At 32.3% G+C, this 16157-nt stretch overlaps 1 protein-coding gene across 3 annotated transcripts in view; it reads right to left on the reverse strand.

Moving 5' to 3' along the window:
• LOC134685340 (uncharacterized) overlaps positions 1 to 13212 on the reverse strand; it is a 35100-nt gene extending 21888 nt beyond the window's left edge. For all 3 annotated transcript variants that reach the window (XM_063545028.1, XM_063545027.1, XM_063545026.1), the window contains exons 1-13: positions 13084 to 13212; positions 10227 to 10447; positions 9883 to 9972; positions 8737 to 9052; positions 8139 to 8364; positions 7279 to 7372; positions 6475 to 6552; positions 5310 to 5458; positions 3696 to 3739; positions 2959 to 3064; positions 2149 to 2310; positions 881 to 1025; positions 117 to 236 (exon numbers count right to left, since the gene is read on the reverse strand). In XM_063545028.1, coding sequence (XP_063401098.1) covers positions 117 to 236; positions 881 to 1025; positions 2149 to 2310; positions 2959 to 3064; positions 3696 to 3739; positions 5310 to 5458; positions 6475 to 6552; positions 7279 to 7372; positions 8139 to 8364; positions 8737 to 9052; positions 9883 to 9972; positions 10227 to 10447; positions 13084 to 13159 — 1827 coding nt within the window. In that variant the 5' untranslated portion in view covers positions 13160 to 13212. The remainder of the gene's footprint in view (positions 1 to 116; positions 237 to 880; positions 1026 to 2148; positions 2311 to 2958; positions 3065 to 3695; positions 3740 to 5309; positions 5459 to 6474; positions 6553 to 7278; positions 7373 to 8138; positions 8365 to 8736; positions 9053 to 9882; positions 9973 to 10226; positions 10448 to 13083) is intronic.
• Positions 13213 to 16157: the final 2945 nt, after the last annotated feature.

Genomic DNA, 16157 nt, shown 5'->3' on the forward strand with positions numbered 1-16157 from the left:
TTAAATAAAATTAAGAGTGGAAATGTACACAAGTATAATATACTATTTTATCATTATATCCAATATGTGCAATATTTGAATAATATGGTTTCTGCAATTCTCGTGTTGAAACATACCTTCTGATTTCCACAAGAAGTTCCTCTAGCTGCTGTATATATAAGATAACTATTCTTTGACGTTTCACTTTTACACGCCATTGATGTACAAATATCTGTGAACTCCCCAAGACCACCACCCTAAAACATAGTTCATAATGTATAAATTATAAAAGATGCAATCATAGCTAGCATTTGTATTTCTGGAAGTTCATATGAATAGAGATGTTACATATTGTGGCTTCATTGTCATGTGTGCTGTTTGTTCTGTTACGTTATCTAAGATCGAACTCGGAATGCCTGTAAAGTGACTTTTTAGTGTTCGTATTGTTGTGTGTTGGTTTATTCTATATTGGATAAAGGTATAGGAGAGGGTTGAGGTCTCACAAAACATGTTTTACATTTTAAATTATTTAAACCAGTAATTCATGGAAATTGCGTTTACTGACGCCTAGTCGAAAGTTGTAGGTGCATCAAGATCAGTTAGTTTTTCTATGGCGAATGTTTGTTTTATCACTGACTCATTCCCAATTAATGTTTTATTTTAAATAAAGATATTTAGACGACATTCCCGAAAATATTAACTTTGAAAAACAGTTTGCAAATACAACTTGTAGCTGAATAAAATTGAGAATGTAAACTAGGAATTTGTAAAAGATACAAAAATCCGATCAACTCAAGGTCACCAATGTGTCATCAACACAGGGAGAAAGTCCCGCACCCAGAGTCGGAATGCGGTTAGCCTCTGAATGTTTCTGTATGAATGCACATACAATATAACTTACCCAACCATAAAAGGAGTTCTTTCCAGCACGTTGTCTACATTGTTCGTTTGCATCATAAATCTGACCTATTTCATTACGAGTAACTTCATTAAACTCGTCCATATCATAAATCAGTGCTTCATCGGATAAACAACTGCCTGGTCCACTAAAATGAAAATATTATATGAATAAGAAGATGTAGTATGATTTATATTTGAAAGAGACAGCTAACCACTAAAAGAATAAACAGACAAGAACGCAAGCAACTACAGGTCAATGCATGGTTTCAACAATAAACGAAGTTCATACCGTATATAGCTAAGCTTGAAAAGTCTTACTTACTATAATAAGCGAATAGCATTAAGCGGAAACAATTTGGACAAACAACAACCACTGGACAACAGGCTTATGTTTTATCAAATTTCAAATCAAATTTCAAATCAGATTCATCTCTAAGAGCGAACACAAACCAATTGATATCGATTTTCTGTAATTATTTTGAAATGCATATTCTAAAAATGAATAATTTCGTGTGTTATATATTCAAGTCCTATATTACATAAATTATTTCTTTTGTCTATTGTTAGTTATGAATTTCCAATTTTACAAAGTTTCATCGGTAGTCTTAATAGATAAAATGAGCGTCTGGCAATAATCGTTCATGAAAAAAGGTTGACACAAATGTACATGAAAAACAGACGTAGATTTACGTCAGATGTTTGTTTATGACAATTACCTATTTCAATCTACGTTTTTTTTAACTTGTGACCTATTTATTGTTTTTTCTTTCTTTCATACTTACATAAGCCATATGTTCACTTTGAAAGATATTCGATTTCAGATACTTCGACATTTATGTCATTCTTACATAAAGAAAAATATACAAAAATGTGCAAACAGTTAACTTATTTTTTTTAAACAATATCCTGTTGACTGCACCATGACACAGATACGTCATCCTAACAAATATAATTTGAAAAACACATAAATGATTGTCATTAAATGTATTGATAAACGATTGGAAAAAGGACTGAAAAGGCATATGCATGTGGCGGTCAATAAGATAATAGGTTATAAAATTTTTAATGATAATAGAAAAAAAACCAACCTGAAACATAATCACAGAAATGTTAGTCCCTTTTGTTGAGTATTTACTTATAGACCAGAGAGGAACGAGTAAAGCTCGTCAATAGAACAAGGAGAAACTTCCATGGATTTACTTACAGCCCAGAGAGGAACGAGTAAAGCTCGTCAATAGAACAAGGAGAAACTTCCATGGATTTACTTACAGCCCAGAGAGGAACGAGTAAAGCTCGTCAATTGAACATGGAGAAAACTTCCATGGATTCAGTTCATTTCCATTCCCTGTTACTCCTCCAGTTCCGGCCATGATGTATTGGGAACTAGATGAACAAATATTTGTTCCACTTCCGTCGTGTCGGGCTCCGAGACTGTAAAAAGATTGTTTAATTGATTTATTGATTGGAATATTATGATTGCTTAAACGCCCAGTAGAAAATATTTCATGCATTTTCAGAAAACAAATTTACAATAAATACATCCGAGATTACGGTCGGAGAAATTTAGACAACGTTAGAAAATTGAGGAAACTTAGGTTAATGACAAACATTTTCATTGTGAAAGGCCTCCCGCCATGAACCCTCAAAGGAGTGTTGCAAAGATTCTTAGTATGCAGATAGCATTACACTCTTTCATCTCGAGACATCGGATTTAACGTCCCTATTGTGACCGTAGGGTGAAGTTTAACTATACATCCCGCACAACCAAGCGGACACCCAACTTTTGCAATGGTTTTACTGCAGGTCAGACGACCAAAGTGACAATATTTGCATCCCGCATTACCCTTTGTGTGATAGTTAAATAAAATGGGTATTTCGTTTCTCTCCAAATCAGTTGTTATTGTATATGAATCTTAAAGGCTCGTTAAAAGAGTTATTATGGTGTTTTGAAACATGCGATTAATTATAAAATTCGATTTGATGACACAAGTGTACACGGAAGATTAAAAAAAAAGTATATTGCATATTGAATGACAACATTAGTTTATAACTACATCTTAAATTAACAAGATCCCGTACCTGTGTGCTAACTCATGGGTACCAGTACTAATGCTGCCATGCACACCATTATCCTCCACTATGGAGACACTACTCGCGGAACACATAGCTCTAAAAGATGCCAGACCTTCAATGGAAATGTATTATTTTTGAGAAAGCACGATCTTAATTGACAAAGTGATGGAATAATTATTTGATGTTCGAAAAAGAAAAACGTACAGAAATTTTTGCAATTAGAATAGATGGACATTTCGAGATTAACAATCAGAAGGAGCGTTAATGACGGAACTTTTACAAAACAATGTACAACAAAACATTTGCAGTGTTTTCTTTTCTTATTGAGTTTTGAAGATTATCGATTAGCTTTCGGTAATGTTTTCTTTTTTTGCCCATGGTAAGTTTGTCTCCGACTTATGAGTTTGAATATATCAGCTAAAAGTATATTCTCTTTTGAATGCGAAAGGGTTAACTTTTTAAGTTTCGTTTGGTATGATTTGCCCCATTATACAGGCATAGATTACCTTAGCTGTATTTGCCAACACTTTTAGGAATTTTGATCCTGAAAGCTCTTCAACTTCGTACTTTTTTGGCCTTTTTAACTTTTTTGGATTCGAGCGTCACTGATGAGTCTTTTGTAGACGAACGCGCGTCTGGCGTATATACAAATTTTAGTCCTGGTATCTATGATGAGTTTATTTATATCTGGTATTTTTGAGAAAAAAAAGAAAACAAAACAATTATTTATAACTAACACACACCTGTAACTTTATTGTCAGTGGTTCTGTAACGGTATAGATCATACCTAAAATGGAAATAAGTAATTATTTATTAATGAAATAATTTTGATAGTCATTCTTTAGTTAAGGTAGATACTTTACAAAAACATAGCACATTGGGATAACACCAAAGGATAAACTAACAATAATCATCAATGGCAATTGTGAATGTCCTGATAGCTATATTTCATTACCGCACTACTTTATATTTTGTTGCTTACTGTCATCTAAAATATCAATGTATATTTATTTTAAATTTAGTTGATAATAATTTGTAATACAAAATAAACCATTAATTGTACGCTATATTAATTTGCGAAGGTCTGGAATGGAACATAAAACTAGAGGCTCTAAAGAGCCTGTGTCGCTCACCTTGGTCTATGTGAATATTAAACAAAGGACGCAGATGGATTCATGACAAAATTGTGTTTTGGTGATGGTGATGTGTTTGTACATCTTACTTTACTGAACATTCTTGCTGCTTACAATTATCTCTATCTATAATGAACTTGGTCCAGTAGTTTCAGTGGAAAATGTTAATAGTACAAATTTACAAATTTTATGAAAATTGTTAAAAATTGACTATAAAGGACAATAACTCCTTAGGGGGTCAATTGACAAATTGGATCATGTTGACTTATTTTAAGGTCTTACTTTGTTGTACATTATTGCTGTTTACAGTTTATCTCTATCTATAATAATATTCAAAATAATAACAAAAAACGGCAAAATTTCCTTAAAATTACCAATTCAGGGGCAGCAACCTAACAACGGGTTGACCGATCCATCTGAAAATTTCAGGGCAGATAGATCTTGACCTGATAAACAATTTTTACCCCATGTCAGATTTGCTCTCAATGCTTTGGTTTTTGAGTTATAAGCCAAAAACTGCATTTTACCCCTATGTTCTATTTTTAGCCGTGGCGGCCATCTTGGTTGGTTTGCCGGGTCACGCCACACATTTTATAAACAAGATACCCCACAGATGATTGTGGCCAAGTTTGGTTTAATTTGGCCCAGTTGTTTCAGAGGAGAAGATTTTTGTAAAAGATTACTAAGATTTACGAAAAATGGTTAAAAATTGACTATAAAGGGCAATAACTCCTAAAGGGGTCAACTGACGACTTATTTGTAAATCTTACTTTGCTGAACATTATTGCTGTTTACAGTTTATTTCTATCTATAATAATATTCAAGATAATAACCAAAAACAGCAAAATTTCCTTAAAATTACCAATTCAGGGGCAGCAACCCAACAACGGGTTGTCCGATTCATCTGAAAATTTCAGGGCAGATAGATCTTGACCGGATAAACAAATTTACACCATGTCAGATTTGCTCTAAATGCTTTTGTTTTTGAGATTGTTGCCCTTTGGGCCAGGTGAGCTAAAAACAACAACTAAAAAACTTGGCCAAGAATTATAATAGATAAAAATAAACAAATGAAAAAAAAAGAAAATAGAAGGGGGATATAAAAGAAAGATCATAATAATTGAAAAACAGAGAAAACTAAGGTTAAAGAATTAACTTTGATTATAGAAATGAAGACCCCATCTAGACCCTTCTTTACTAATGGTAAAACTAGACCACACATACGCAGTGAACAACATCAGATGGTCATGCTCTGGTAGCTGTGACACCTCCATTCTCCAAGAACGTAATAGATCGAGCGCGTCGTCCGAGTCGACCAAATCTCTAGGATTACCGGCTGTTCGTTTAGCTGTCCAGACAGCAATGTCCGGTTTCTGTGAATAGAATAAACAATTATAGTGCAATAATAATCTAACTTCTCTTAAGATCATTCGTGGTTGCACACTTAAGGTTAAAACGTTTTTCTAAGTTATTTTATTGAATAAATTTAACCATTAAGCTATTTACTAATCAAAATGGATTTTACTTATGGTTTTGTAAATTACATATTGATAACATGAATTTTCACTTTTATATTTCTCACCATAATAACACGAAACTAAATTAACATTAGTTCAGCTCGATATACCAGGACCGCAAAGTAATGGTATTTGTATGTTCAAACTATCAGATACACATTCTGTCTTCATTCTAGTTAAGTTAACGAAAATCAGAAAAAAAAACTCTCAATGTAACACAGGGGTACCAAAATAAAACAAAGACAATAACAATCAAAACTAAGGAGTAAATAAAGACTCACAAAACCGAAGGACATTTACATCAGCAGTTATATATAATAAATAAGAAACAACACGAACTCCACTAAAAACCGGGACGGTGAAATCAGATGCTCCGGAAGGGTACGCATTTCAGGCACCGTATACGGCACCCGTCGTGTTATTTCTTTGTTCAATTCGGTAATGATGGAAGGGAAAGTTATTATGACTGAGGAAGAATATCAGATATGAATTCTGACACACTTTTGTCATAATGGCCAATCCGCTCATGATGGCGACCGTAAAAATTCTTGAGTGATGACTTTAATTTGATTGATTTATAGAAATTACAATTTGACCTTCTAAACAAACGGTGTATATATTAAGTAGCCCTCGAGTCTTTGTAATCTCAGCAAAAGAGGCTTGTGCAGTAATCATCAACACCAAATGGTGTACAGTAGAGAGAAAAAACTAATGTAATGCAACCGGCTGTAAATCATCAAGACAAAGGTGTGTGCAGAGTAATTTGATAAATTTGACTTTTTTTTTAATTACAAGAAGTACTTTGTGTGCAAGTGAAATTTATCTTTTTAAAAAACACCTCCGTATACACCACCACATTTAATTATTCTTACATCAGCAATGATATATCCGGACACTGCCACATTGATGTGAAACTTGTTTGTTTCTATGTTGTCATATCGTAAATTCATCTACAATGAAAATGAATGTCATTAAAAGGTAATTTATATACTGCATTGATGTATTCGTTACACTATGTACACTACATACAAATGAACCTAATGACTTATGTTTGTCGTATGGTTGAAATGTCTTAAATGTTTTAGGCGAAAGAAGAGGGTTTTTCCTATGTATTTTAAGGTTAATTATTTAAATGCGTCAGAAAACACTAGAATCCTCAGTTTCTTTTAGATAAAGAGTTACACCGTGAAAGTAAGCAAGAACTGAACCATTGCTTTCAAGTTTGCCTAATTAGGAAACCAAGATCATAGGATTAGCGAACTAAACAGTAAAAACACCTTCAGGTTTTATAAATTAGAAAAAAAAAGCAAATGGTTCGTATATACTTTGCAGCAAATATACATCAAGTTATGATAACACGATTGTGGTGTATGCCCTGTTCATTCTTCCGGAGTACCTGCGATCACCAAAGTTTTTGAGATCGTGGAGCTCAGTTTTTTGTTTTGTTTGTTTGTTATGTTGTTGTTGACTGTTGATGTATCTCCGTCGTCTTTCATTTTTTACATGGTGTCGTGAGTTTTGTTTTCGATTTATCAGTTTGAATATCTCTGAGGTGCTATATATTGTGTTTTGTAGAATGTTGTTTGTCTGTTTTTTCGTCGTCTTATGAATATCAATTTGATTTATTCTACCTCTATTTTACTACTGAAATATCATAACATAGATAAGTGACTCACTCCATTTACAGTGTGACCAAAATATTGTCGAATTCTCGATTTTGCTTCCATATCTTTATTAAACACACTAGGGTCGTTGATCGCATTATACTCTCTGAAATTATAGTTTGAACATAATTCTATGCCAATGTAAAACAAAAATTTAGCAGAGACGAAACAGAACTAGTGATAGTAATTGTAAAACATTTACAAGACCTTTAAACGATTTCCCTCTACCGATCATGTTGCATATTATTTGCTAAAACCAAATAAAGGATTCAAATCCACGCTGCATTAAAAGAAGTTAAATCTATGCTGCTAAAATATGAGGAGAAAAAACAGTAGACATCGAGTCCAATGTTGTGCCATTTCCTTTAAATGATAATTGTTTTGCCTTTGACCTTCTTATGCAGTTATGGGTGCAATTTGAGCTTCAAAAAGTCTAAAGGAACGTTGAATACTGAACCCAATTGCATAATAACTTACATTAAACAGATGGTAATTTAAGTGTTATATCATTTGCGAATATTTCAAAAGATGTAATCAATAAACGTGTATAAAAACAAACAAGAAAGGTGAAGCCATCACCAGTTTCCTCGCAATATAACGGGGAATAATATAAATTGAAAGGATTTGTTACGAAAACATTTTACTAGACAAATCCGCAGATAACTACAATTTTTTACATACATGTATCTAATTTCATATCCCTGGCTTTCAAAGATTTCGATTTAGGCGTTACTAATGGAGGCAAATCCTGAAAAGTACTTTTTGGACGCACGAAAATTAGAAAGTGTTGTCGTTATCAAATATTAGCTTGTATTTTCAGAAAGTTACTTTAAAATACTGGTCCCAGAATTTTAGTTCTATATCAAGTTTACCTCATATAAATGGAATGATCAATCACTAAAAGAAGCTCTACATTGTAAGTGTCGTCTGCTGCAACATTTACACGTGATCGACTTGAAGATACAACTGTACGTCCCAGTACCGGAAGTTTTTCTTTCGAAATATCAACGATGTTTTCAGTCATCCTTAATGGCATAGCTCTACCAAGTGGTCTACTGGTCTCTTGTTTGATGAGGTTGTTATTGTTTAAAGAGTTGTCTGTGAATAAAAAAGATCTCACTAGCTCATCAATGTTTAGAGTCAACATCATACAAATGTTGTTTTTGAAAATAAGTATCATAGTGACTTATATTGAAATGTGTTTGCATGCTTTTAACTATTCTTTTCAGGTAAATATAAGAGAATTTAATTGTATATCAAATTGCAGTGGCTTTGCATCTTTAACGTTTTTAGATAGTCTTTTCCCTATATCATTTGAGGATAAATCAGTCAAATTCTGAAAGACTAAAGAGTACGTACGGTGTACTTACTGTTCTATAGGTAAGAACAATATTACTTACTAAGTAGTAAGTGATAAAATAGTAAATAAGGAACCTTAAATAAATGTATATATAAGATAAAAAATCCTACCAAATATTTTTAAATCGTCATCAAACCATTTGTTATTTCTTCGTTTTGTCAGTTTGTATACTCTTCTTTTCATTTTGTGTTGCTTTTTTTCTGCCTTTTTCGTTTGTTTTTCGTTCCATTTTTGTTCTTTTCTCTCTTTCTTTGCTAGTTTCTTTGCTTGTTTCTTTTCTTGTTTCTCTTTATGTTTGTCCTCTTTTTTATTTGCTCGCCTCTTTCGTCTGGCTACTGGACTGGTAGTTGGGCTAGTGGATGACATATCGGCTGTCGATATCTCCGATAAATCGTATTCAACATTGTCAATATGTATACTGCCAAACTATCAATGAGGAAATATAACAAAATAGAAAAAGAATTAAACAAAACAAAACAAAACAAAACAAATTAATATGAAAAAAAACGACTAAAAGAACAAAAAACAAATTGAACTAAAAGAACAAAACAATACAATAAATTGTGATTTTGAATATACTAGTAAATGAACTCATCATAGATACCAGGACCAAATTTAGTATATACGCCAGACGCGCGTTTCGTCTACAAAAGACTCATTAGTGACGCTCGAATCCAAAAATCTTAAAAAGGCCAAATAAAGTACGAAGTTGAAGAGCATTGAGGACTAAAAAGTCCTTAAAGTTTTGCCAAATACAGCTAAGGTAATCTATCATGCCTGAAGTAAAACAACTGTATAGTGGTGAGTGAATATTTTTTCGAACGAATCGACGCAGCTAATTAAGCATTAAATGTCAACTGGTTATCACGATAACAGCATTTTTTGCTTTGTGGGATAAATAAACCTCTCTATCAGTTTAAGAATGTCCATGCCCTTTTTGAACTCTTTGAACAAAATGTCATTTATTAAAAGTACCCAGAAATCGCCCCAATAAAATCTGTACAATTTTGTGATGATACTTTTAGCTATTTTAATGTGTTAAACATGTTAGCGGTATCCCAACCCTCCCCCTAACCTGGAACAGTGGTATAACAGTACAACATAAGAACGAACTATAAAAATCAGTTGAAAAAGGCTTAACTCATCAGATGGGCAGAAAAAAGACGTTTTATGTACTGTATAAATATTAAAAAGCATGGACAACCTAAAAGAAAATTGATTTGTTTTCGTTAACAATATCTTTTTTATCAACTTACCAATACTGGATTGCAACGTCCATGTTCTAATCCCTCACATTGCACTGTGAAAGCTGCACCAGTTTTCTTATCTTGATAAAGTCCAACATTCTGTTACAAAGAGACCAGTAAAGTAGAGTTTCATCATTAAAAGTTCGGTATGAAGCTGACGAATGTGAAACAGTGTTACTAACACAACATATGTATAATTTATCTATTTTTTCAAAATTATCACAAATACGTGTACCTAAATAATGTATGTAAAGGATCAATATAAATTAAAGAATCTTAAATTGCCATTTGAATAACTAAAAAAGATAGATCGTCTTAAAGACATCAAGCATACCAAGTTTAAGCAAACTTACTCGTTTGACTGGAATATTTTCCTTCACAAGTACCATTTTTCCGTTCTTATCCCGACGTACAACGAACACAAAACTGTTTTCTTTAACCGATTTCTTACGTTTCAAATTCAGAACAATGGGTGTTCTATTGGTCATAGTATTTAGCGTAAAGCGCAATGTTTCAGGCATTCCTTTGATAAGTTCCGTATTATTGGTGTCCATTGCAGCAATATCTACCATTTCTACAAATGTTAAAACAGACATAATTTTAGTGAACTTTGTTACACAATTAAATATAAAGATTAATATAAATAAAACAGACAAACTAAGAAATCACACCAAAAGAAGAACTATATTGTTTTCCATTTCGTGCTTTATTTGACCTTTCTAACTTTTTTTATTCGAGCGTCACTAATGAGTCTTTTGTTGACGAAATGCGCACGTCTGTCAATTTTATTTCTGGCATCTGTACGAGTTTATTGTTATCTTTATTGTATTCAAATAAGTCAAGAAAAACATTGAATATAAAAAGGTCATGTGCATACCAAATTACACAAAAAGCAATAGTTAGAGATGTTTTATTTCTTTTGTTAATGTTATTGTACGATGTTTCGTTACAAAAACAAACAAAATGTTTTTGTATTGTTGCTTATCATTTGTTTGTGTCTTTGTTACAAACCGTTGAAAAGACATGCAAAAGATACCAAAGGGACATTTAAACTTGTCAGTTGAATTAAACTGAAAATACCATGATCAAAAAGATCAACAGACAAACAAACGTATACAAAACTCAGTATCAAAAATCAATTAATGTCCCATTGCATTTAGCAAGACTTTTAGGAATTATTGGACCTTAAAGCTCTGCAACTTTATACTTTGTTTGGCCTTGATAACTTTTTTTATTCGAGCTTCACTGATTAGTCTTTTGTAGACGAAACGCGCGTCTGGCGCATATACATAATTTCAATCCTGGAATCTATGATGAGTTTATATAGAACGTACGTAATGGACTTATCAGTGATTTGCACCTATGAAAACACTTTTTATAAAATTTGTGATAAGAAATTTTCCTTATCATAATCTTGTCTAGATTGAGGTGTGTATTCCATTGATAAAGCGTTGTTTTCATTTTTATTAAAACCGAAAAATTCTCGTTAAAACTGACTATTGAAAATACAGGTGAACGGATAAATCATGCGGTAAACATGGTTAAATTGGTTATAATGTTTGCGCTAAAACATCCCCTACATGTAGTAGTCTTAAATATTTTACTAAAATGTTAGTCCTGTGCCCGTATATCTACCTTAAAAAAGGGACCTTTTCTATATATATTTATATTTGTTGTTTATTTTGATATACACTATCATATATTTGACATACAAGTATTACACAGCAAGTAAAGTCTTAGTCAAGGTGCTATTATCATCTGTCATTGATGACGTTTATAATGACTTAATGTGACAACGTTTAACCAAAAAAAACTTTATTGACATATGTACATATGAAGAATTAATACTGATTAGATACTGCATAATGGCTCAAACATGCTTTATTTTTGTCATATGTTTTTCTAAAAATATTTGTAATATATTATATCCCCCCCCTCTTTTCCCCAAAAAAAAACCCTCCTGCATAGAATTCAACTTCCGTTATCTGATCAAAACTTATAAATATATATAAACTTAAGTTCCTACTTCTTTGGACAAACATGACGTAGATAAATTTTGCTATTTTTAAATCCCTTCTGGTCATAGTATATAGCTCGTCATATGTTTTGGTCTTATACCATCTTGGTTTTCAGATGTTTTGAGTTGAACGTTTCTGATGACGGTTAATAGCGCTTTGGACGAACAGAATTATAGAATTGTTATTTTCATTAAATATGCTCATGCCATTCTGGAATAACCTTCACCGGGCACTTTCGAGACATCACATTTTATTTTGATATGAGCGTCACTGAAGAGTATTATGTAGACGAAACGCGCGTCTGGCGTACTAAATTATAATCCTGTTCCTTTGATAACTACTATGATCAGATGACTAATAAATTAAACTTTTTGAGAATTGGAACAAAAAGGACCATGACAGTGTAACCAAACAATCTAAACTTTGGTTTTGGCACCAATACTTCAATTTCATAACAGTTATAAGTTAGGAAAATTAAAATTGAAGAAACAAACGTATATGTATCTTTTAAATAAAAGTAAACGCCAATCGATCTCCTCAGTTACATAATTTTGCGTTAAAGTGAAAAATATCAATCCAATGGTAAAATTAATTCTTTGAAAATGCATGTGAAAGAAGGGTATGTATGACTCAATCAAATAAACAGAGGAGACAAAAACAAAAAAATAACTTATGTACCAATATTTCTTTTCAGATATGAGGTTATAGTTTGTTCTGATGTTCCTGTACTTTTATGCCACTAGCTGTTTGTTTTCTTTTGAATTGTTTTACATTATAATTTCTGAACCTTTTATAGCTGTCACTATGCGGTATGGGCTTTGCTCACTGTCGAAGGCCATACGGTGACCAATTATAGCTGACAATTTCTGTGACATTTTGTTCTCTTGTGGAGATTAGTCTCTTTGGCAAACATACCACATCTTCTTTTTCAAATTAATTTAAAAGATGGATTGGTTATAATACCTTGCTTTAACTACTGAGACATATAACAACAAATAACATATACAAAAAACTTAATATTAAGTAAAATAAATGAGAAAGACTTAAATCAAAAGATAAACCAAAACGTAAATTTAGAATCAAAAATATATCAGAAAATGAATTATAACTACACGCTTAAGCTTATTGACCTCACAACCACATGCCAAAACAATACTTGAAAATAGGTAATGAAATTGAAGTGAGTTTTTACCTTCGTTGTCTATCCCCTGAGCTAGAGAGTAAAAAATACATATTGCAGATAGAATAAAATAATCCCAAATCACCATTGTATAGTTAAAACAAAAGATAAAGATGTTTTATTGTATATTATTTATATACACTTCAATCATTGTCATGATTCAGAATGACGATGTTCTTACGACACGCCCACCTACAACTTTCGCGTCACAAAAACACCGAATGTCCCACTACTACAAATGACTGTATTTATAGGTTTATTTTCCTAGGTCTAAAAACATTAAAATATATCCTGATAATTAATTTAATTTTAAAGTACAATTGTACTAAAGAATACATCAATCAACCCATTGTTCGGTCGTTAAGGTTTGGCTGTTTATTTCAATGTCATAGTATATGAAGGACAAGTCCGGATGACAATATTGGGGGACGTTTGGTGTTGTAAAATCCTGATGCGTTCAAAAGTCCCTTTTTAACGTCAGCTATGTAATATAGGTCAGGGTAGTTCATTACATGCTATACTGGTTCCCAATATAGAAAGATCAAGTGTACAATGCTAATAATTTGTTGATCATAAAAAAGTTAATATGCTCTATATGCACAGTGTGTTAAAACGAAGATCAGAATGCTAATTAATGTTTATATCAATATATTCCAGTTTAATATGGTATATATCCCATCAGTTTAACTGCACAGGGGATATAAAACGCTTACAGAGAATTTAAACCCCTATCCCCTGTAATACAACATACAATTAAAAAAAACCCATCAGCAACAGCTGAAGTAGTTGTCACAAGAAGAGAAATTTCCCATGTTTAGATTATGCTTCATACTCAAGCAGCAGCAACAACGCAACCGAAACAACAACACAAACAAAAAAAAGAACCACACACGAATGCAACATATGTCAATGATTAAACGAGATACCGATAAGTTATTTCCTTTACATACATTTTTATGTTCAAATGAGAAAAACTTATTCTGAATTTTCACATTTGCATACAATTGAACAGGTTTTTGAATGGCTAGTTGTACTTTTAAAATGATACACGTGTACCACCAAACAACGGTATATTGCAACGTCTTCCCAGTGCTCCACAAAACATCTTTCTAAACTATGAACATCTACTTGATGAGCAATTAATGTCAAGTTCCAGATCAATTGTGAAAAATCCTACTCTGTAAATCAGATCTGAATACTTGAACAACATCAACGATCCTTAAGGGCATACGATACAGTTACAGGAAAGGTAATGACGTTGCTAACGTAATTTGTTATTTTCGCGACGTCAAACTGTGACATATCGGGAAAAGATGCAGTTTTCGACTGATTTTTATCATTCAAACTGATTTAATTTGAAAACGAGTTCATGGACCCCTATTTTTCAAAACAGAAATTTGTTTCATTTTGCAGGGAGATTAAGTGACCCAAATTTTATAAAACTGTAAATAGAGGATTTTTTTTAATTTTGATAAACATGTGGCAAAAAATGACGTATTTTCCTCAATTCATGAACATTTTATAAATATGAGTTATTTTTGAATAAAACATGCATAATTTTTTAGAATACCTATAAAATACAGAAATTACCGATTATTTAACAAAAAACAATTTGTGTTTATCTTTTATAACAAAAAAGTTATGTCTTTCTTTTGAAAAAGAAATTACGCCCACAAATCTGAATTTTGAGCAAATATACAAATTTTCGACCTCATTTTACCCAAAAAGTAGCGCATGAAGGTATATTTTTTATTACATATTTCATCTATTCAGGTAAAAAATAGCCTATATGCAAATTTTCACGAACTTGTAAATACAGGATCAAAACTGTATCGTATGCCCTTAAGGAAACATACAATCAGTATTGACACATTTGACTTTCAACCCTTGACAAGTATTCCCTATTCCAGACTAAAAGATTATTTGAATTGTTTGGTCCTAATTCTTAAAAAAGAATGGCCAACGTAGATACACATATCTGACTATAGGGAGAGACAAATCAAATGTTGTAAAACTCTAATGATTCAAACATCAAATTCTACGAAACTGACATTATCAAGATGCTTTATGTCTTGATCGACAACACATTTGATACGTTTAAATGACATGTTTTCAACAAACAATTAAAATTTACACGCTTTTTGTTGACTTTTCTATTCATTTAGAAGATGCATACTAAATCTTCTTACAGGAGCCTCGTATGCAAATGATAAGAAACTAGCATTATTTTTTAACCTAACGTTCCACTATAAAGATGATGACATTTAATTCAATAACGCAAATTTGGTGATTATCTTAAACACATCCAACCAATCGATTTTGTAATAAAGAATACAACAGTTACCTTTAAATCTACCTCATTGCAAAACTTGCATTTCATAGCAAAATTTTCTTTATACAGGGTTATTGTTTACAGAGAAGTTATCAAACTAAGTGGTTACGGTACACTCATCCCTTCGAAAAATTTACGAACGCTTTAACAGCTATATCCATTCAGCCTCATTAGCAACACGACGGGTGCCACATATGGAGCAGGAACTGTGTACCCTTCCGGAGCACCTGAGATCACCCCAAGTTTTTGGTGGGGTTCGTGTTGTTTGTTCTTAGTTTTCTATGTTGTGTCATGTGTACTATTGTTTGTCTGTTTGTACTTTTCATTTTTAGCCATGGTTTTGTCAGTTTATTTATCGATTTATGAGTTTGACTGTCCCTTTGGTGTCTTTCGTCCCTCATTTTTCAGCTGAAAGTTTTCAAATCCTAAACCTTACACAACCGTTGAAGAGCTTAATAGTCTCTAAATTAAGTTTAACAAAATCTTGACAAGTTATAAGAACCTCATACAAGGGAGACAAATCCCAAAATAAAAAAAAATGCTTTCACAGCTTGCATTTCCTTTCACTTTTGCTTTGATGGAGGGTTGCTGCTTTTTATGATCAATCCAAGAGATCTAGTGATGAAGTTGGAGTCATCCCTTCGACTATTCAACGGACGCCTCCACGAGTCGGTTGTTTTTTAATATCTGTTTAACATGTGAATATATTCCAATTGTTGAAACCCCTATCAAGTCATCATCACTAACTTAGATT

Source organism: Mytilus trossulus, chromosome 9 (genome assembly GCF_036588685.1).
Source record: "Mytilus trossulus isolate FHL-02 chromosome 9, PNRI_Mtr1.1.1.hap1, whole genome shotgun sequence".
Taxonomy (NCBI): Eukaryota; Metazoa; Mollusca; class Bivalvia; order Mytilida; family Mytilidae; genus Mytilus; species Mytilus trossulus.